Raw genomic sequence first — 23,471 nt, forward strand, 5'->3', positions numbered from 1 at the left:
CTCCCAGGTGTGGCAGACAGGAGTGAGTTTCCTTCAGGTTACTTATTACAACTGGCTATTGTTGTTTATGCGCCTCTATGAAAACATGGTCTTGCTGTGTGTGACTTGTCCTTGTGACCATACTCCGCTCGTAGGAGTCTTCTCAACCTTTGGAGTAAGAACTGTCTGATGCTCCGAATAAAGCTGGCTACTGCACGGGACTTTAGTCGGCCTCGTTCATTGGCTCCATTCTCCCAGGTCCATAGCCTCTAGAGCCTCTAGAGCTCCTATGTTGGTTTACCTCAGGCTGAGCCATGCATGGAATGGCCTTTTCTGTCTATCTGGGGCTGGGCCAGGGCCAGACACATGGCACAGTTCTGGCTACATGGGAGTTTATAATATTAAGACTTCAAAAGCCGGGCGGTGGTTACTCACGCCTTTAATCCCAGTACTTGGGAGGAAGAGGCATGAGGATCTTTGTGAGTTCAAGGCCAGCCTGGTCTACAGAGCTAGTTCCAGGACAGGCTCCAAAGCTACAGAGAAAGCCTGCCTCAAAAAACCAAAAAAAAGACTTCTACAAAATCTTTGTGGCTTTCTACTTCCACCATGTCATGGGCCACCAGTGAGCTGGAAGGGGAAGTGATGGGAAGGATAACTGCTGGGACAATCTGGGGGAAGGGAGGACTGGGTGTAGGGGTGTGGGGGAGATAACAGCTGCTGGGGCAATCTGAGTCCTGTGAAGTCCTCTGTTGACCAACAGGGCAACTTCGGAGTAGATAAGGAACTTTGCTATTTTGGAGGACAGGGTCTCAATGTAGCCTATGTTAGCCTTGAGATCACTACGTAGCTGAGGATTAACTTGAACTTTCCTGCCTCTAACCCAAGTTGCTGGAATCACAGGCAAGTGCCCACTTTAAGCTAGGCTTTGTGCATGCTAAGCCAAGCACTCTATCAATGGAGCAACATCTCCAACCCTCTTTTTTCCTCTGGTGCTACGACTTAACTGAGATTTTCGGGCACATATTCTACCAATGAATTATATACCCCCAGACCCCAAATGAACCTTTGTTAAGCTAAGTTTCTGAGATTTTCCAGCATAATCTGACTAAAATGGAAGGACTAGACCTCAGGGGCTCACGGCAAACATCTCTATCTCCTTGCTCCTAAGAAAGATAAGAAAACACATCCTCTGTGGGTACCGGCACTTGCTGCCAAGTCTGATGATACGTCCAGTCCCTGGTTCACATGGTAGCAGGGGACAGGCAACTCCTGCCAGTTGTCTTCTCACCTCCACGTGTCATGAACCGTGTGTGTGTCTGTGCACGCACACACTAGTTCACATGCATGCACACATAAACACACACACAAACCTGAACACACACACACAGAGGTGGTTTAACTAAGGTGTCCCCATAGTCTTGGCCATTTGAATACTTGGTCCCCAGTTGGTGGCACTATTTGGGTAGGTTTAGGAAGTGTGGCCTTGTTAGAGAAAGTATGTCATTGAAGGTTGACTGTAAGAGTATAAAGGTGCTAGGCAGTGGTGGCGCACACCTTTAATCCAAGTACTTGGGAGGCAGAGACAGGTGGATCTCTGAGTTCAAGGCCAGCCTGATCTACAGAGTGAGTTCCAGGACAACCAGGGCTACACAGAGAAACCTTGTCTCAAAAAAACAAACCAAAACCAAAACCAAACGAACTCCCCTAAAACAAGCAAAGAACCAAACAAAGAACAAAAAAGTATAAAGGCTCGAGCCATTTTACTGTGCTTATTCTGTTTTGCATATGCAGCTCACCTGCTGCTCTAACCACCACACCTGCTACTTCTGCGTGTTCACCATCACAGCCTCTAATGACCCCTGCACCTGCTGCTTCTGCGTGTCCACCATCACGGCCTCTAACCACCACCCCTGCACCTGCTGCTTCTGCGTGTCCACCATCACCATCACGGCCTCTAACCACCACCCCTGCACCTGCTGCTTCTGCGTATCCACCATCATGGCCTCTAACCACACCTGCACCTGCTGTTTCTGCGTGTCCACCATCACGGCCTCTAACCACACCTGCTGCTTCTGCGTGTCCACCATCACGGCCTCTAATGTGCTGGGATCATAACCCAATCAACTCCTTGTTCTACAAGCTGCCTTGACAATGATGTTTGATCACAGCAATAAAAGCAGTGATATAGATGGCTTCTCATCCCCTCCTGATCTGGCTTGGCCTAGATACGACACCATAAATAGCTCTTGCCTTCTTGCCATTAGCTTGGAGCTGAGGCAGTTGCTGAGGGGACTGGAGATGTGACAAGGGCAACGTTGTGCCACCTGGGATGAATGGTCCTGAGCCCACCCTGCCTGGGCTGCCTTTGTGGCATAGAACACATTTCTATGAGTTTTGAGCCCATTTTTGGTGTCTCTGGCCAAGTGACCCAATGATGTAGGCCTTGGATGCCAAGAAAGCATCCTGTCTGACCCTCACCTCAGCAGGGTGTGGCAGGAAGGAGCGACAGAGCTAAGACCCTCAACACTCAGCAGTGCTGGATGACTCCTGAGTCGCCCCAGCTTGAAGTCAGGGTTGTAATCTATAAAGGACCTGCTCCAACTGCCAAGTTTAGCTCCTGAAGGGCACTGAACTTTCAGGAAACTCAACTCCATGCTGCTGTCAAGAAAGGACCGACTATTTCCCTTCCTTCAACCCCGGCCCAGCCTTTCAGTTCTCCCAAAAGACTGATGGCTCCAACAGTCCATTCTTCCTTCTGCATTTGTCTGAGGGCCCAGTGTGTGGTGGGTCTGGAGGTTTTACAAAAGCAGTGCTGAAGCCTTGCTGGCTGCCCTCACATGGCCAGCTACCTTGGGAACACGCTCCACCATGGCTGCAAGTAGAATCCCTGGTCAGTGTAGAGTCCCTAGCACCGAAGCTGGGATGAGTCAGGGGAGAGTGGAGAGCACCTCACTGCTGCCGGTGTCTGCTTTGCACGGCCTCCTGGGTAAGAAAAGCCCTACTGAGCTTCACTACACTTCCCAGGATCCAATGAAGTAACAGTGAAGGTATGTAAGAAGTCTCCTGGGAGGTGAGCAGGAGGATGGCAAACTCAAGGCTAGCCTAGACAACCTAACGAAACCAATTCTTGAGATGAAAAGTAACAAGGCAGCTGGGGACGCAGCTTAGCAGCAGGAGCTGGCTTAGCTTGTGTGAGACCTTGACTTTAGTCCCCAGTACCGAAAAACACAAACCCAAAACCGGGCTGCTGAGACAGTAGGTAAAGGCACCTACTCCAAGCCTGACTACTTGAGCTGGAGCCCCAGGACCAGCATCGTGGAAGGAGAGAATGACCTCCATACTTGTGCCTGGAATGCATGCACCCACCAAGATACACATGCACACAGACTAACTAAGAATGTGAAAGAAAAGAAAGAACAACAACAACAAAAAACCAATCCAAATCCAAAATGAAGAGCAGGGTCTCTGACAATATGGGAGAAAGAAAGTTGCTGAGTCGCCATATCTGTGTTATGCAGCGAACCCTAACCTGACAGGTGTCTGTAGCTGGCTTCCTCTCTCAGCTGCTCCTCCCATTCAGGACAGGCTGTGCTGTCTCCAGTTACCTCACAGCTGTTTCAGGTTTTTTGTTTTGCTATGTTTTTGTTTTCTGAGACAGGGTTTCTCTGTGTAACTTGCTCTGTAGTCCAGGCTGGCCTCGAATTCAGAGATCCACCTGCCTTAACCTCCCGAGTGCTGGGATTAAAGGCATGTGCCACCACCACCCGGCAGCTGTTTCATTTGAGACACATCTCGGGCCAGCCTCAAACTCACTATGGAACCAGAGATGACCTGGAGCTTCTGTTCTTGCCTCCAGCTCTGGAGTGCTGGGACCACAGGCACGCAGCACCACCGCAGCTGCATCCACAGCACTGGAGATGCGACCCAGTTGCTTACAGGAGCTGGCTACCAAGTGAGCAGCGACATTCTGAGTCGGTCCTCGCCTAAGTGTGTGTGTAGCCCAGATGTTAATCTTCAGAGTCAGCCACCTTAGTGTTTGAGACAAGGTCTCACTGGGTTCTGGGGTCAACCAGTTAGCTAGACTAGACAGTCAGCAAGGGATTCATCTGTCTCTGCCTCCCCAGTACTGAGATCATACACAGTGTGTCCCCGACTGTCTTCCTGAACAGGGTTTCTTATTCACTCCATTTGCTGCTGTCTCTGGAAGGCTGGGCCATTTTTATCACTTCCAAATTTCGGTCAATCTCACTGAAATGAAGACAGCTCTTCTTTTGCCATGTATGCAGAGCTCTGGGCAAACATCCCTGAAAGAAGAGGGGGGCCGAATGGCTGTCTTCCATCTGACTCTGTTTTCTTGAGAAATAAAAATCACTTTCCAGATGAAGGGTTTGAGATTCTGATGAAAGGCTGAGTTGCTGTAGTTCTGGGGCTGTAAGGCAGAAGCTGGGTGTATTCTGAGCGGGTTGGGGGAAGGGTTCAAAAGGTCACCAGGGTCAAACAACCAGGGGGCTGGTTTGAGTCTTCCACTCACCACTACAGAGGACAGAACTAGGGCGGAGATGAAGGTGGATCAGCGTGACATGCAAGTGGAAAGCGTGGCCCATGTGCCTCTCTCCTCCCTTCACTGATGGGACAGTGGGTGAGTGATTACAGAGCGGGGGGCACAGGGGATGATGGGTGATACAGCCACTGTCAGCTGTCACCCCCAACCATCACCTTCTCTGTCTGTTGGTGGAGCCAGGAGGCTGCAATGGTGGCCATCCCTCTGTCAATGATTTATATAAGTACTGATTGCTTATGTAGGTTCTGGACGTCAATGTGACTTTGCCAGAAGCTGACTGAGGGGTTTGAGAGACCTAGTTCCACCATTCTAGTTTTGTTTTGAGAGTGGGTGTCATTATGTAGGTCCAAGCTGGCCTTGAACTGATCCTTGTGTACCAGCTTGTAGGCTGCTGCGATTACAGTTGTGTACCATAATACCTGATAAATTCTTTCATTCTTTAAATAATAGCCGTTTATCTATCTTTATTTGTTTGTTATTTACTATTAAAAATTATATATTTATTTAATTTTATGTGTATGAATGTTTTACCTGCATGCATATCTGTATACCATATATGCTTGTGGAAGTCAGAAGACAGTATTGGGTCCCACGGAATTGGAGTTACAGAATACTGTGGCCACTGTGTGGGTGGCTAGGAACCAACCCAGGTCCTCTGCAACAGGAGAAAGTGGCCTTAACTACTGAGCCATCTCTCCAGCCCCTAAAGATTTATTATTTATTTTTAATTTATGTGTACCAGTGTTTTGGCTATATATATACGTCCGTGACTCACTTGAGTTCAGAGCCTATGCAGGCCAGGTACTGGAGGCCCTGGAGCTGGAGCTACAGACGGCTAAGAGCCATTATGTGCATGTGGGAACTGATCCCTGGTCTCTGCAAGAGCAGCTGGTCCTTTTAACTGTTTCTCCATCCCACCCTGACTCTGTTCATTTGTTCTTCCTTTTTCCTTCCTTCCTCTTCCTCCTAGTTTTTAAAAAATAAAATATAGGATCTCGATACGTAACTCTAACTGAAACTTCCTATATCAAGTTCTTCCATTTTTAAAACAAAAGTGTTGCTCAGGGTTGGGATGTGGTTCAGTTGGCATAGTGCTTGCTAGCATACACAGAGCCTGGGACTTGATCCTAGCACCAACAAGCCCGTGTAGCATCACACACCTGTAATCCCAACACTTAGGCTGAGGCAGGAGCTCAGGGGCTCAGGAGTATCCTTGGCTATCTGATGGGTGTGAAGCCAGCCTGGGTTACCTGAACCCCAGATGAGGGGTGGGGATATGGATTCAAATGAGGATACGAGCAAGCTGAGTGCTAGCACTCACCTCTCGGCCACTTCACACCGCTGCAGACACACCTTCCGCACCAGGACTGCCTACATCTCTACACTAAGCCAAGGGAACCCCTTCTTCCCTGAAGCTCTTCCTCTCAGCTGTTTGTTCATAGCAACCTAAAAGTAACTGATGTGCCATGATAGCTGAGCCATGAGCCTCAGAGGCTAGGCACCACTGGGGCCCCAAAGAGACCTGTGGGCCAGGAAGAGCTAGAATCACACGGAGCAAGTCCAGAGAAGCTGATACGCAGTCCCCAGGCATGTGTTTGATTGTGTGCAGGGCTCCAGGGGACCATGCACATGGTGAAGATCTGGAAGAGAAGCTCAGAATTCTTGGAGCAAGAGATGATCAGGGCCAGACCCAGCCAGTCACAGGCCTGATCCCTGCCCAGACTGCTTCCTGCTAGCCAAGGGGATTCACTTTGCTGAGCCCCAGTTCTGCTTCTGCAAAATGGGGATAACCAATCTACTTCGTGAAGCTGCTGCGAGGACTCTGAGATCCCTTAAGGCTGATGAGCATGATCCAAGAACTCAGAAAAAGATGTATACAAATGTACCCACTTAGTTCCTCCCATTCATTCTGCTTTAAGTAGCAAAAGCAATGTAGGAGAAAGGCTTTCCAATAAATCGGTGGAGCAATCAGACATTCTTGGCAAAAATGAAAACCTGACCTAAACTTTTCACATAAACAAAAGTCAAAATAATCATGGATACTGGGTGCAGTGACACCTGTATAGGTTTCTGAGGATGAGGCAGGAGGATCTCAGTGTCAAGTCCTGTCTGGGATACAGCTGGGTAACTTAATGAAAGTGGAGAGAGAGAGAGACAGAGAGAGAGAGAGAGACAGAGAGAGAGAGAGACAGAGACAGAGAAAGGGCTAGAGATGCAGCTCAATAATAAGAGCTCCTGCCTAGAATCCCCCAGTGAGGGGCTGGGGTGTGGCTCAGTGGTAGAGCCCCTGCCTAGAATCCCCCAGTGAGGGGCTGGGGTATGGCTCAGTGGTAGAGCCCCTGCCTAGAATCCCCCAGTGAGGGGCTGGGGTGTGGCTCAGTGGTAGAGCCCCTGCCTAGAATCCCCCAGTGAGGGGCTGGGGTGTGGCTCAGTGGTAGAGCCCCTGCCTAGAATCTCCCAGTGAGGGGCTGGGGTGTGGCTCAGTGGTAGAGCACTTGTGTAGCATTGGAGAGGTCTTGGCTCAATCTTCATTATGAAGGGTAGTGGGGTAGGGGAATCAAGGAATTAAAATGCCCAACAGTAAAACCTCTGATTTATATTAGAAAAAAGAATGTTTTCCTTCCTTCCTTCCTTCCTTCCTTCCTTCCCTTTATTTCTTTTTTAAAAGGAAAGACCCTATAAAGAAGATGGAAAGTAAACTCGTGGCTGATCACACAAAGAGCTCTCAAACGCTGCAAAGCCCCGAGTGAAGTAGGATCTGGGCAAAGGCTCACAGGCATTTCATTGGAGAGGATACATAGCTGGCAGATCACACACAAGATGCTTAGCACTGTTGGCCCTCAGAGCAATGCAAATGAAAATGACAATGAGACAGCACGACGCACCCATCAGAAGAGCTAAAATGAAGAATGTGGCAATGCCACATGGCAGGGAGACTGCGGAGAAACTGGATCACGCATATGCTGTTGGTGGGAACGCAAAATGGACTTACCACATGGTAAGCAACTGTACTGGGCACCAATCCCAGACAAGTGGAAACTTATTTCCATGCAGAAATGTATATGTTTGAACATACATGTTACATGTTCACAGCCTGAATATTTATAATAGCCCAAACCCAGAAACGCGCCAAGTTATCTTTATAGGATGGATAACTTAAAATGGGTTAACCCACTTTACCAATGAGTTGCATCTTCTTTTTTAAAAAACAAAACAAACAATGTTTTATTTTATGAGTGTTGCCTGCATGTATATATTTGTATCACATATGTGCCCAGTGCCTGTGGGGGTCAGAAGAGGATTTGGATCTCCTGGAACTGGAGTTACAGACAGTTGTGAGGTGTCATGTGGATGCAGGGAACCGAGCCTGGGTCTTCTTCAAGAGTAGCTGGGGCTCTTAACTGCTGAGCCATTGTCCAGCTCCCTTACTTTTTATTTTTGAGACAGGGTCTCACTAAGTTGCATGGGCTTGCTTTGAACTCACTCTGTATTCCAGATTAGGCATGAACTTTTGGCCCTCCTGCTTTTTCCTCTTTTAGTTTTTTCTTTTTCCTGTCTTAGGGTGTAGAGTGGCTGGGACTGCAGGTCCAGCCGTGGCAGCAGCGCAGCCCCACCACATCTGCTAGAACTCAGTAGCTGCCATTTGCAGTCTCGGTCCTTACTGAGGCCCACGTGTCATCCCAGCATGCTACACATTCCAGAATCTTCTTTGCCTCTCCTTCATCCTGCTGTTCTGCTCATCCATGCTCCCTCCCCTCGGGGGGAAACTCCCAGCACTGCCCCTGGCATGGCCTCCCGGGGAGAGCCGATGTGCTTGCTCTCTCACTAGCACAAGCAAAGGAGGACAGCAAGACCCCAGCAGACGAGGAGGCCAAACACTCCTGCTAGCACCTGACACACCGAAAGCTCTTGGGGTCCTGTGCTGAGTGAGTGTTCAACAATGCCCCCCCCCTTTGATTTTCTAACAGAGGCCTAGCATCCAACAAGGAGCAGTGTGGGGGCTCTCAGAGTACTGTCTACTGTAGGCCCTCCAGACAGAAACCCAGGGAAAGCCAAGGCCTGTGTGCCTCAATCCTCCTTGGGGGAGAACCTCAGTTTGTTGGACTGGTCCCGGGTTAGAGGTTTTGCTTCAAATAAAGCACCTGCTCTTTCTTGTCACCACTATAAACCAAGAATTCGCCACTTGTCAGTCCCGGTACTCAGTGGAGAAACGGACCAGGCCTTGAAGCAAACTTACACTTTTTTCCCTGTGCATATGGACATAGGCCATGCCTGAGTGGTTGGCCTCTATGTGGCATGCCTCTGTGGCTGGCCTTGTCTGTGTCCTTTGCCTCCCTTTCTGTCCCTTTCTCTTTTCTATCCACCTTAACTGAGCTAAGAGAAGGCAGTTGCTTGTGGCCACAGTCAGGTCAGGGACCAGAGGGGACTGAGGGGCATAGCTGGTCTGTTCCTTCCTTGGGTCAGACAGGTTTCCAGGAGGAGCACCTACACTCAGGTGAGGGGGCTTTCCTGTTGTGGAATATTATTTTAACTGGGCAAAGATGTGTTACATTTGCTTATGCTGCAGAACATTTCTTTAACTGTGTACAGGTGCGTTCCTTTTGTTTGTGCTGCATTGGTTCAATTATGAAAAGATGTGTTGCATTTGGTTCACTTTGCCTGTGTTAAACACCTGACTGGCCTAATAAAAAGCTGAACATCCAATAGCTAGGCAGAGAATGGAGAGGCAGGGCTGGCAGGCAGAGAGCATAAATAGGAGAAGAAAAAGTGAGGAAAAAAAGAACGAGAGGAGAAGAACAAGGGAGATGCCTGGGGCAAGAAGTCACGCAGGCACCAGCCAGCCAGAGAGAAGCAGTGAAAGTAAGATGCACAGAGGAAAGGTAAAAAGCCCCGAGGCAAAAGGCAGATGAAGAGAACAGGTTAATTTAAGTTAAAAGAGCTAACCAGAAACAAGTCTGAGCTAGGCCGAGCATTCAAAACTAATAAGTTTCTGTGTGATGATTTGGGAGCTGGCCGGTGGCCTAAGAGAAAGGCTGGGAAACAGACTCCCTACTAACCTGCAAGTGGAGACAGCCAGTGAGGCTGGTGGCTGGCATGTAAGGGACTGCAGTATTCTAGGGGCCTTGGCCAGTCATCATGATGGACAGAGGATGTGTTCTGAGGGCTCTGGGAATTCTTGAAGGGTCAGCCATGCCAGAGGAGGTATGGTAACAGAGTCTGGGAGGCCGAACAGACTACAGGGAAGAGGTGGGAGGCATTCAGAGAGAATGAGGCTCACAACACCTGGAGGACAGCCATGGGATGGGACTGTCACCAATATGCTGGGAGGACCTGGGATACCAGAGCTGCAGACAGTTAGGAACAGGTTCGGATCAGATCTCACAGGGTCTAGAATGCCAAACGGTCCAGTTTGGGTTTGGAGAGCTTTGGAGACTTTGTCAAGATTGCATATGCTGCCAAGTTGGGTTTGGCTTTAAGGGGGAGAAGTCAGAAAGACCATGTAACCTGGAAAGTACTGATGGCCTAGTTTTGATGTGTGAGAGCTACAGAGAGATGAATGGGATGCTGGATGGTTTGGCTCCAAAAAAGTGATATAGGTGTCCAGAAAATGGTGACCCAAATTCTCCTGCTAGGAGAGCCGATGACAAGTCTTGCCCGAGCAGCTTAACTCTGATTTTTTTTGTTGTTCTGTTTCTTTGTTCTAAATTTTAATTTGACATTGCTGACAGCCTGGTGGTCATCTGCTGACCTCCAGAGGTCCATAAACCCCAGAACATGGCAAGTAAGATGGTGAGGTGCCTTTCCTGGGAATAAAAAGCTGAAGCAGCCTTCACCAGATGACATCATTTCAAAAGCAAGGGGAACTCTGACCTTTCCGGAGACGGCTTGTATCTTGCGTAGGTGGCAGATCCTGGGGTGGAGAAGCTCCCAGAAGGCTGTCTGTAGGGAGGGACTCTGTCGGCCCCTGCTGGTGATGCTGTGAACGGTGTCTCTGGGAAGCTGACAGGTCTGCAAAGGCACAAGAGCAAGGAAGGATAAGGAAGCCTTCCTGAGGACCCTCAGATTCAGTCAAGTTCTGCCTGCTATCCACCCCCTGATTTTCGTGTGAGGTGGAGGGAAGGTAGGAAAGCCCCTCTTCTTTGCTCTGGGCCCCAAGCTCAGCTTCTGCAGTTAGGACAGGGGCCACTGGGGACAATTCTCTGCCCTTTCCTGGGACAAGATGTTCCTCTGTCCTTCATATATATATGAAGTGTATGAGTATTTTGCCTGCATGTATATATGTACATCACATGAGTATCCTGATGCCCACAGAGGGCATCGAATCCCTTGGAACTGGAGTTAGAACGGCTGTGAGCCACCATGCGAGTGCTGGGAACCGAGCCCAGATCCTCTGCAAGAACAAGTGCTTTTAACCGCTGAGCCATCTCTCCAGCCCTATTCATTACAATCTTTTACAGGGTCTCACTGTGTAGTCCTGGCTGGCTTGGAACCCTCCACCTAGACCAGACTGGCATTGAACTTACAAAGATCCAACTGCCTCTGCCTCCCAAGTGCTGAGATTACAGGTGTGCACCATCTGCCTGCCTCTCTCTCTCTTTATATTTATTTTTTCTTTTTAGAATGGGGAGGGATGGAGGGTGACACCCTTAACATGCTTTATCTTGTAATATATGATGCATTCAAGTGAATATCTTGGCTGAGCCATACTCAGAAGTCTGGAGCAGAAGGCTTTCCACTTCCAGGCTAGCCAGAACAACATAGCCAGATCCTGTTCTTACTAAGGCAAAGAGCAAGCTGAGGATGCAGTGGAAAAGTACTTGCCTAGCATGCCAAAGGACCTAGGTTCAATCCCTAGTATCACTAAATAAAACAAAACAGTATTAAATACTAATATCAAGTCCCTGAGGTGACTACCAGCCCAGGGGCTTGATAGCAGCTGTGACAGCTACCTGCATGGGCTTTTCCCTTGGCCTGCTTCCCTGCAGAAGCCAGTCCTACATGTTTTGTTATTGGCCTTTGAAAAAAACCTTTTCTAGCCTCATATGGAGAGCTCTCCATCCCTGTCTGAGGGCCCGTGGGCCTGCCCAGGAGTAGGGAGGAAAGAAGACACAATGGGGAGAACAGAGGGGTAAGAAGGAAAAATGGCCAGATGAGGTGTCAGCCTTTAATCCCAGCACTCAGGAGGTAGAGGCAGGAGGATCTCTGTGAGTTCAAGGCCAGCCTGGTCTACAGAGGGAGTTCCAGATTAGCCAGAGTTAAACATACAAGCCTTGTCTCAAAAACCAAAACAAAAGAAACAAACAGAAAAAAGGGAAATGACTGAGGGGAGGAGGGAGAGACAGAACAAGGGTCGTAGAGAGAAGGGTGAGGGAAGGCTTGTGGCCAGGTGGGACACTAGGTGGTAGTAGTGTCTGGGGGTCCTTACCTCTTGCTGTGCAGTGGCTGGGACTCACGGAAGGGGACCATGGGCGTCTGCTTCGGGAGTCGGCTCAGGGACTGGGCATGGCCGGGAGTGGCAGGGGTGGTCCACTTGGTGGCTGGCAGAGAGTTGTGGGAGGCGGGCCCGCTCCACTGCCAGGAAGCATTGCTGCGGTAGGGGGGCCGGCCCCCAGAGCTGGTGGTTTCTGACTCCGTCTTGGGCTCTGAAGTATTCATATCATAGGTCTCTGGCCACCCCCTAGAAAAAAAGTTTATTACTTCCAGGGTCTGGGCCCACTAGCATGCAGGCCTTCAGCTTGACGGGGGACTGACTGGTTTACAGCCACACCACGCTGGTTCAAGGCGGAGTGGCATCCTTCAAACTAGGGCCTGAAGTTTACCGGCTGAAAATCCTAGGCCAGACCCAACACAGGGTTACAGTGGCTAAACCTGAGTTTCTTTCTTCCTCCTAGTCTTGGCTTCTCCTGGTCCCCTCCCCTTCTCTCTGGCCCAGGCCTCTAGTCAGCCAGTGTCTTCAATGAATGAATCAGCCCTTCCCAGCCCCCAAGCAGTACTGGGGCCGGAAAAGTCGATGCCCTCAAAATCAAAGGACAGTCTCTGCCTTGTTCCTAAGGATCTCAAATGCCGCTAGAAGAGAGGCAGGTGACCTACTTTGCAAGGTGGTTAAAAAAAAAAAAAGCCTATGAAACCCAGAACCCTGGAAACAGACGCAGAGCGGCCTGTGTCTGGCTGGCACATGCACCACGGTGTGGCGATCCTGCCTGGGGCTGTAGGATCCAAGCTGGGCTGGCACCTCCGCTACTGGTGCCACGCAGCTCACCACGCAGCCCGGGAGGGATCCTGAGCTTATAGAAATCCACCTCACAGATCCCGAGAGTCAAGCTCTGAGAGGCAGGCCCAGAGCATCTCATCCTCTCCAGACATTCAGGCGTGGCTGCTGCAGAGCCGGCAGGGGACCTGAAGATATGCTCCTGTCCAGGCCCTACTCAGGGTGCCTCTCGGGCCGCACGACAGAGCTGATGTTCAGCAGGTCCTTATGGCTGTTTTGGGGATCAGATGCCCCCCAGGGACCAGATAGGGAAGAGTAGGGACACAACTGTCCCTACTGGCAGATACTAGAGCTAGCAGAGAGTGGAGGAATGCCACATATCCTGAGCATTGCTGTGTGCTCTGAGCCAGGCGGATCCCACTTCTGGATGCTAGGCAAGGGCATGTGACCCACACCCAACCAATCAGAAACACCTCTCAGTGACTAGGGTAGGACTGTCACAGGCTCTAAGCAGTTCCTCGCAGAGCAGGGAGCGCAACCTGGGAGCCACTTCTGGAATACCCGGGGTGGGGTGGGGAGTATAAAGATCTATTTCTGCAGGCAGGCGTTGCTAGGCTAGGGAGACCTAGTCCAGACTCTGCCACCTGTGGTGGGGGACTGGCTGAGAACACAGCAACTAAGCTGAAGACCTTGAATTTTGGAACCTCTGGCCTTCACCTCCTGAGTGCTGGGATTACAGGTATGCAGAGGGACTGAACCCAGGGTCTTCTACGTTAGCTGAACACTACCAATTAAGCCATATCCTCCGCTCTAGCATATTGTTTTACAGCTGAGAAATTCAGTAACCTGTTTGAGCTCTCATACAATAGCTAGCAATAGCTGGAAACTGAGCCAGAGTGGTGGCACATGTCTTTAAACAGCACTAGCGGACAGCGGCAGGGAGATCTCCGATTTCAAGGCCAGTCTGGTCTATATGTTCCAGGCTACATGGTGAGATCCTGCTTTAAGGCCAAAAAAAAAAAAAAAAAAAAAAAAAAAAAGGCACTAGCCTTGCCATGCCCAGAGTCCGCATTCGGCACCATTTCCCTTTCCACCCTCCCTCGGGCTTACATGTTGCCTGCCCCTCTTCCCTGTTCCCCGAGTCTTGGAGAGGATGACACAGATACCCCATTTATGCCTGAGCTTCTCTGCGGTCACCCTGACCGCTGCATAAAGCAGCTTTTGTGACCAGCGCTGACAGCACCATGACCTATAGGGAGAAGTGGTTACTTGCAGACAGTGTGACAGGTACATCACATTCATTTAGCATACGGCTGTCCCCAGTGGGGCCTACAGCCTTCCAAGCCAGGCTTGTAGTATAAGACGTGGATCTCCTCCTGTGGAGCAGGCCTCGAACCCAGGCAAAGCAACTCACTGCCCCACCCCAGCACTTCCTGAGACTGGGTCTTTCTCATAGTGGAGGCTAGCCTCCAATTCAGCCGTCTTTCTCCAGCCTCTTGAGTGCTGGGTCACAGTCAGATGTCCTCCCAACACTTGCTTCTTTTTCTTTTGCTCTGTTTGTAGGGGAATCTCACTCTTTAGCTTTGGCTGGCTTGGAACTTGCTCTGTAGACCAGGCTGGCCTTGAACTCACAGAGATCCACCTTCTTCTGCCTCTTGGGTACTGGGATTAAAGGTTAGCATTACCATACCCAGCGCTGATGGAACTTGCCAAATAGGAAGGCCTGGAGTCTAGGCCATCTGCACTTTGGGACTTGGTACCTTTGAGGTGCATTAAACCAACTGCAGACTGAAATGGGAGGGGTCTGGGAGGGTCATCTGTATCGGATGTAGTGAACTTGCTTTTGTTCTCTAAACCTGGAAAGCCAGGTTCACTTGCTGCTTAGTCATGAAGACTACAGTTCGGATCCTAGCATGCAGTCAGGTGGTTCACAAACACCTGTAACTCCAGCTACAGGGACCTGATGCCCTCTCTGGCCTTCTAGGACACCTGCACAGATAGGCAGACTACAGCAGCAGCCTTCACCAGCCAGAAGCAAAGCTGTTGTCACACGTAGGCCTTCCGGCTAGGCTGGTTTGGGTTTTGTTTTTTCTGCTGCTGCTGTTTCTGACAGGGTCTTGGATAGTTGAGGATGTCTGTGAACTTAACACGGTGGAGCCTGGCCTCGAACTCCTGACATCCCTGCCTCTACCTCTCAAGTGCTGGACTCCAAGCACACACCCCCTGCCTTGTACAGCCACTTCACAGTCTTTCTTTTCCTGTAGAACACAAACTCCACGGCTCTATGCCTAGTACTGCAAATGGGGCTTGAGTACAGCAGGGAGCCCAACTGACGTCCCGGTGTGTCCTGGGACAAGCTGCTTGTGCTCTTTGTGCATCTTCTAGATGTGACTACTACGCACTCACGGACGCTGTGGAAGGGCACACTGAGAACCAGTTCCCACAAGGATTTCATTTATTCTACCCCCACTCTCATTAGCGCTACTGAAATAGCTCATCACAGTGGTTCCCAACCTATTTGAGTCCTGGGGGGCTCAACCGCCCCTTTCACAGGGTCACATATCAGATATCCTGTATATTGGATATTTATGTTACAAAATTCCTAACAGTAAAATTGCAGTTAACAATGAAAATAATTTTATGGTTGGGGGTCACTACAACATGAGGAACTGTATTGAAGGGTTGGAGCATTAGGATGCTGAGAACCACAGGTTTATCAAGTTCCTTTCCCGAGGTCTTCCCTGAGATTCCCCGAGATAAGTATGACAGGGAAACCTCTAAGCTGCTAATCTTGCTCCCCCCCCCCCCCCCGGCCACCGCCTGCCTCTCCGGGCAGTGCCCTTACCGTCGGGGAGTGCCGTCTTCAAAAGGCGGGATGATGACTACCTTCACCGTGACGGAGGTGCGCAAAAGGTCAATCATCTGGTCGTGGCTCAGTGTCACCACAGCCACCTTGCAGATCTCCACCAGTCGGCTGCCTTGCCGGAGGCCAGCCTGCCAGGCAAACCCATAGTCCTCCACTTCAGCCACTGTCCCATCGTACTTCACATGGAAGCCCAGCTGCCCTAGGCCATTCCGCCGCAGGGTCATATCCACCGTCTCCCAGCCGTTGGTCATTACCTGTGGGGAGTGGGTGGGATGAGTCTCCACTATCTGGGGTCAGAGGCTCTGAAGACCCTGGTCAGATTAGCCCCCTCTGGGATGGACTGGCAATTCCCACTTGCCTTCCAGGGGCTGTCAGGATCTCAGATGGTGCACATCACCAGAGCCCAGTTTTCCAGGGAAATAAGCACATGCCACTGTGGCTGGTATCTCAGAGGTTTACAGTCATAGACTATTATCCAAATATTCCTGCCTCCGTCCTTCCTCAGGCCTTCTGGGACTGCACCTCCCAGTCCACGGCAGACAGTTGTGTGAGCCATGAGGCAAGCAGGCATATGCTTTTGGTTAGGGTATTAATTTTGTGTCACTGGGTATGAACTCTAGGGTTATGTGTATGTTAGGCACTGAGCCACACCCCAGCCCCGCTCACTGCGGGTTCTAGGAAAATGCTCTTACCACTGAATGACACCTTCGGCTCCTTACTGGTAGATCTGAGGCAAGTGGGCAACCACTGAGTCTGTGTGTGCATTTGTGCATGCGTGTATGTCCAGGCACGTGCAGGTACGGATCAGAGGACATCAAGTGTCCTCCTCCATGGTTTTCTGCCTTATTTCCTTGAGGCTAGGTCTTTCTCTGAGCCTGGAGCTTGCTGCTTCTTAGCTAGGATAGTAGCCAGAAAACCCCACTGACTCGTCAGTCTCTCACACCTAGTGTTGGAATTGCACACGGCCAAGCCTAGCTTTTTGTGTTGGATGCTGGGGATGAAACCGCAGGTGTCCATACTTTTACAAGTGCTCCTACCCCATGAAGCCATTTCCCAGTGTCCCTAGCCTTCTTAAAGCCGCAGCTACACCCCTGCTGAGCTTTGACTTGGGTGTCTGGCCTCTCCCCTGTGAGGACAGTTCTGATGCCATAGACACAGGGACAGCACCGCTGGTTCCGTGGCTGGGGAAGCAGTGGTGCTGCTGGCTGCAGGACCGCAGTGCTAGTGTCTTTGCTGCATGGCCCTCTTCCACTTCTATTTTTTGTATTCTTGTGGGATTCCCTTCTGTATGCTATGAATATGTTTTATTACCATTGGCTAATAAAGAATCTGGCTAATGACTGCGGAATATTTCTATTTAGGTCTTACATCTTAAATTAATTCATTTCTGTTAATCTGTAAATCACCACAAGGCTGTGGCTTATTGGTTAAGTTTCTGGTGTCTTTCTCCTTGGGCAGCTACATGGTGTTTCCCCGGCTCTGCCTTCTTTCCTCCTCTATCTCTGCTTGGATTTCCTACCTTGCTATATTCTGCTCTGCCATAGGCCAAAGCAGCTTCTTTGGTAACCAATGGTAATAAGATATATTCATACCACATTGAGGGGAATCCCACATCATAGTCTTGTATTTTTTCTTTTTAATGAATAAGGTAACCTCTTCATTCTTCATTAGGATATTCCTTCATTATTACTCTAGTTCTAGTTTAAAAGGCACTTCTGCAGGCCAGACCTCCCCACAAGCTAGGGTGTTAGTGGATAAAGTCTGCGACCCACGTGGGCTGTGTCACTGATGGGCGCCATACTTGTGCTCCACAGGGACGACATCACCTTGTCCCACCTTCAGCTGACCACTGTCCTTATACTTGTGGACCCAATACATCTAAACTCCCCAAATTTTTAAGGGAAGCAAAAATAAACAAAAAGCATAACATTTCAAAAAGAATCAAATGAAACTCCTGGATGCTGAGCTGTTGCAGTGAACACATAATATGGACACACATGGTAGATGGGAGCAAATGGTCCGAGCTTACTAGGAGAGTTTGCAATTCAAGACGAGACCTCAGGTGACAAGTGACTAAAGGCCTGCAGGAAGGAAGGGACTAAGCCAAGGGACAACCAAAGAAAGAGTTTCAGTAAGAAGAGACAGGCAGTATAAAGGCCCTGAGGTTGGACTCTTGCCTAGCACATTCAAGAAATGGCAGGCCTGTGAGTGTAGAGCAGGGAGCCATGGGAAAGGCACCAAGAGGGACCTCCACCATGAGAAGCCTCTGCCTTTCACTCAGGGTAAAAGCTGAGGGTTTGGAATACAGTACTCAGGTGACCAGATCCCCAACCAGATCTGTTGAGAGCAGATCAGAGTGAACAAAGATGGAGTCAAAGGAGATTGTATGTGTGTGTGTGTGCGCACACACACGCGCACGTATGCGGGAGGAGTTGTATGTATACATCCTTCACGTGTGTGTGCGTGCACACACACGGGGGGGGGTTATGTATACACCCTGCACCCCTGCACACGTGCGTGTAGGCTCTTGCAATAATTTGGGAGCAGCCAGGCATGGAGACACAGGCAGGCAATCTCAGTATTCCCGAAGCTGAGGTAGAAGACTCAGCTTCAGCAGGTCCTAGTGGTGCTCACCTTTAATCCTAGCACAGGGGAGGCAGAGGCAGGCGGATCTCTACAAAATGAGCTCCAGGATAGCCAGGACTACACAGAGAAACCCTGCGTTGAACCACCCCTGCATCCCCCCAGAAGAAGAAGACCACAGCTGCAGAGCTATCCTGGGCTACACAGTAGAGCATGTCTTAACTCCCCAAGTCCTGGGCAGCTGACGCCAGGGAGGCGGCATGGGAATGGGAGAAGCACTGAAGGCTGCCTGAAGGTGGCAATGACAGATGGGGTGTGGATATGAGAACAAGGGGGACCCTGGCCTTTACTGAGACAGGAAACACAGGGGCATGGGAGAAACCCCAGCTTGTAGTGTCCGTGTGGAGTTTCTTTGGGTCACTTGGGCAGCCCTGGGAAGATTCTGAGGAGGCAGCTAGAGATCAGTCTTATCATGTTCGGACCTAGGCTGTCAAGTGAGAATAACTTGGAATCAGACCACAATTCTGCTACCCACAGGCTGGATGAGCTCAACGTGAGTATCTGTTTCTTTCTGAGCCTCAGCTTCATTTATCAGATGGAAACGAGCTCAGCATCTGAGTCAGTGTGAGGACATGACTCGCTTCACAAACCGACCACTGGCCAGCATTTATTGAATGCCTACTGTATGTCAACCCGATCCAAAGTCTGAGTTCAGAAAGAGATCAGACAGAGACCTCAGGGTTCAAACCTCACCTTACCCCACCCAAGTGCTGACCAGGCCCAACCCTGCTCAGCTTCCCTGCTCATGTGAGATCTGAATGGCAGGGCTGTGGACCAGACCTCATTTTATAGCGTGAGACTGAAACACTGGCTAAGGAGCTTTCACGAAGATGCGTGAACTGTGAAGTCGAGAAGCCGAGAGCCGGGGTCTAACCAATCCCACCTGGATTTAATGGAGAGCGAAAAGACCTACAAGGGTGAGCACAGCTATCTCCTGATCACAGTGCTACCGGGAGAGGCCATAGCCGGCAGGCAAGCAAGCTTGCTAGGCGACACCAGCCACTGAACCTCTAAAACTTTCATATACACATAATAAAATGAAACCAAACTTGCATATTAGAGAAGATTCTCTTTTTTTAAGTATTGGAGATTGAACTGAGGCCCTCACGTGTGCTGGGCAGTGCTTTCCCACTGAGCTCCAGCCCGAGTCCCAACACAGGATGATTACTGTTTCTATTTTCCAGCAGAGGAAACTGAGTCACTATGATGGTGGTTCCTGTTGACGGTCAACTTGACAGAATCCAGACTCACTTGGGAGGAGGGCCTCTTGGCTTACCTGTGGGGCGGTTGTGATGAAGCTAATTAGGGTGGGGAAGACCTGCCTACTGTGGGTGACACCATTCCCTGGGCTTAGACCCTGGACTATAAAACAGAGAGCGAGCTAAGTACTAGCAAGCATGCAGTCGTCCCTCATCCCGTCATGGTGACGTTTCTGACGTGGGCTGTAACCTCGGACTGTGAGTTAGATAAACTCTTTGTACTCTAGTGCCCTGCCCCAGCATTGTATCACAGCAACAGGAGAGGAACTGAGACAATCACGGAGTCTAAGTGTGTCTGGTCTCCAGACGCCGTACTCTTAACTGCTGTGGAATGTGGCTTTCTCTGGCGTGCTGGGCGCGTACCAATCCCGTCTGAGCCTTCCATCTCAGTGCTGACCTCACACGCCTCCTATGGGGCTCAGGTGTGTTTCAGTACTTCCCAACAGTGCGTCAGGCTGTTATTACCAACTCACTTGTCACTAATTGACCACTTTCGATTGGGTCAAGAGTTGGCATTGTTCACCAGGAAGGAGTCTAAGATTTCTCAGCCCTTCCCCTGACCCTACTTTGTAGTGCCAGAGACAAAACCCAGGGTCTTAAACATGCTGGGCAAGCACTCTACCACCAGACTGAACCCTTACTCGAGGATCTGCTTGTTTGGTTGTGAGAGAGAGGGTCTCTCTACAGCTCTATAGCTCTGGATGTGCTGTAACTCACTATGTGACCAGGCTGGCCTGAATGCACAGACCTGCTTCCCATTGCTACCACCATAATACCCCCGTGCCACCGAGCCCAGCCAGGATCCAATTGTTACTACACTGTAGGCCTTTGTCTCTTAACACAGAATGTTAAACTACTCATGGCCACTGTGGCTACGCGTTGGAGCTGAATCCAGCCATGCAACTTAAGTTTGTTTCCTTTGCTGTACTTTCCCAGGACTTTTTTATGGGTCCTTGCCCCTCCTCTATATTAATGGTCTACACTGGGGTATCCAGCCTTTGGATATCTGACACGCTGGTGTGCTCGACAAACGTAGTGGGCCACATTCATAGCTATCTTGGGCTATGTGAGGCTCAAGGGCCATACATTAGACAAACCTGGTCTAGAACCTTAATTTATTTTTGACTTTTAAGTATGTGTGTGTCTGTGGGTAGTTATGGTCATGCGAGTGCAGGGACCTAGTACCCATGGAGGCCAGAAATGTTGGATGCCTCTGAAGCTGGAGTCATAGGTAGTTGTGAGCTGCCTAATATGGATGCTTAGAATTGGATTCAGGTCCTCTGCAAGAGCAGTATACGATCTCAACCTCTGGGCCATCTCTCCAGGCCCCAGGAAACTTTTTGTTCTATTTTAATTCTCCCAGAGAAAATCCGTCTTAGCTGTGGTACTGGAAATTGAATCCAGCACCTTTACAGTGCTCTACCACTGAGCTCATACCTCTAGCTCCACTTAAACATTTAGGGTAAGTTTAGACTTGCATCTGCCTTGCATCTGCTATATACTTTCAGGGTCAATCAACACCTATTTTTGTTCTTTCAAGGTGAAGGAATGGGCAACCACAGATTCCTGGCCCATATCTTCTCCAGGAGCAATGTGGGTTGAAGGACTCATCAGACCAGACTCCACGTGTGTGTGCGTGCGTGTGTGTGTGTGAGAGAGAGAGAGAGAAAGAGAGAGAGAGAGAGAGTCAGTCAGTTCTTATTCTTAGGGCTGATGTCTGTTATGCCTGGCTGCCTGGGTCAGGAAGAGTACTATAATACTGTGGAACCTTCTGCTGGGCCCTCTTTCTCACCTTCAGCCTCTGGACGATGTCCCTGATGTCCTCCACAGAGCCCTCTGCAGCCTGCAGGAAGATGTGGTCCCCCCGGCCATAGAAGATTTTCAGCGTGGAGGAGTCTGGGGTCCAGCCAATGACATCCCCACAGTAGCAGTTGAACACCACCTCCTTGGTGCGCAGGTCCAGGAGCACCACAAACTCATTGGAAATCCCCAAGATGCAGTCTATCTCCACGCCCTGGGCGTAGTCCTGCGCCGCCACGCGCCAGGCAATGGCCCCAGCGCTGTGCTGCTCCGCTCCCGCCCTGGCCTTCGTCTTCTCTTTCTTCTTAGAGGTCAGGGAGATGAGGGTAAACTTGCCGGAGGAGTCAATGGGGGTGTTGGAGACACAGCTTTCAGCCAGGTCCTTCAGGTACTCCTGGCGGGTTCTGGTGGCCATCGTATGGAATTTGTCAGATTTGTGTGCAGCGTTCTCAGCATTAATTACCTTGGCCAGCAAAAAGTCTCTGAAGACATCAGACTTTCGGAATGTGGTTCCATTAGGGATAGGGGGGCCAAAAGGAGGAGCGTCTTTGGATCGGGTCACAGCCATGCTAAAGGGAAAAACACAACGCTTTAAAACCAAGAGGGTATACTGTAACCCCAGAACTTGAAAGGTGGAAGAAGGAGGATCAGGAGTTCAAAGTCAGCCTGGGCTACTGAAGACTCTGTCTCTAGTTAGGGTGATGGCAAGCCGGGCACATACAGGACATGTACAGGGAAACCCTGATGGAGGAAGGTCATTGGTTAATAAAGAAACTGCCTTGGCCCCTTTAATAGGACAGAAAATTAGGTAGGCGGAGTAGACAGAACAGAATGCTGGGAGAAAGAAGCCGAGTCAGTCAGTCGCCATGATTCTCCCACTCCAGACAGACGCAGGTTAAGATCTTTCCTGGTAAGCCAGCTCGTGGTGCTACACAGAATATTAGAAATGGGTTAGATCAATATGTAAGAGCTAGCCAATAAGAAGCTGGAACTAATGGGCCAGGCAGTGTTTAAAAGAATACAGTTTCCGTGTATTTCTGGTAAAGCTAGCCATGAAGAACTGGGCGGGAACGCAGCCCACCACTCCTACTACAATAAAACCCTGTCTTGGAAAACAAAACAAAACAAGAAAGACTCTATCTCTAACAAACAGGACTCTCTCTAGAATGAAAACAAAATCAAAACTAAGGTCTCCTCTCCCTCTCTCCTGTCTGTCATACTGGGAATGGAACCCTGAGTAGCTGGGCAAATACTCGACTACTGAGCCATACCCTGGCCCTAGAGTTTCTCTTCTGTGAATGAAAAGTTGAAGAAAAAGTCTTAGATTATATGTACATATATAACATATTCTATATGTATTCCCAAACACACACACACACACACACACACACACGCTCAATGCCGGGGGTCAGACTCAGGGCTTACACATGCTGAACAAGTGATTGACCACTGAGCTGTATGCTCAGCCACTCTTGGTTTTCTGAGAGTCTCAATAGGAAGCCCAGCTTGACCCCGAACTCAAGACATCTTAACTTCCCAAGTGCTGGGATCACAGCCACCACTCTTGGTCCTGACTTCATTTAGTCTTGTTTTATATAAACTATGTGTTAGATTACATTTTGGAGGAAAATTAAATGAACAACTTTCTTTCTCTCTACTGTCATAGTCAGATACAAGCGTATTGCCCTTTCTGCAGCCTGACCATGATTTGATTTGGCCAATGCTTTTGTGTGTGTGAGTGTGTGTGTGTGTGACATGGTTTCTCTGTGTAACAGCCCTAGATGCCCTGGAAGTAGCTCTTGTAGACCAGGCTGGCCTCAAACTCACAGAGATCTGTCTCCCTCTGTCTCCCAAGTGCTGGGATTCAAGGTGTGGCGCCACCACGGCCCGGCTGTCAGTGCCTTTTGAGTGAGGGCTTGGACTGTATGTGAGTGTAGGAAGCGGTGGAGGGACCTGTAACTGTTTTGAGACAGGGCTTCTCTATGTAGCCCTGGTTGTCCTGGCCTCAAACTCAGAGATCCTCCTGCCTCTGCTTCCTGAGTGCTTGGACTAAAGGCGTGCGCCACCACTGCCTGGCAAGGGACCTATACTTTGATACTCTTGCTGCAATGGGGTGGATGGGTCCCAGGAGGGAGAAGCAACTGGTGCAGGCTT

The 23,471-nt window shown here is 49.9% G+C and overlaps 1 protein-coding gene across 2 annotated transcripts in view; it reads right to left on the bottom strand.

Moving 5' to 3' along the window:
• Nucleotides 1–23,471, bottom strand: part of Sipa1l3 (signal induced proliferation associated 1 like 3) — a 208,767-nt gene that overhangs the window by 40,995 nt on the left and 144,301 nt on the right. For both annotated transcript variants that reach the window (XM_057756375.1, XM_057756383.1), the window contains exons 9-12: nucleotides 21,310–21,886; nucleotides 15,595–15,869; nucleotides 11,967–12,218; nucleotides 10,412–10,549 (exon numbers count right to left, since the gene is read on the bottom strand). In XM_057756375.1, the coding sequence (XP_057612358.1) occupies nucleotides 10,412–10,549; nucleotides 11,967–12,218; nucleotides 15,595–15,869; nucleotides 21,310–21,886 (1,242 nt within the window). The remainder of the gene's footprint in view (nucleotides 1–10,411; nucleotides 10,550–11,966; nucleotides 12,219–15,594; nucleotides 15,870–21,309; nucleotides 21,887–23,471) is intronic.

Source organism: Chionomys nivalis, chromosome 2, assembly GCF_950005125.1.
Source record: "Chionomys nivalis chromosome 2, mChiNiv1.1, whole genome shotgun sequence".
NCBI lineage: Eukaryota > Metazoa > Chordata > Mammalia > Rodentia > Cricetidae > Chionomys > Chionomys nivalis.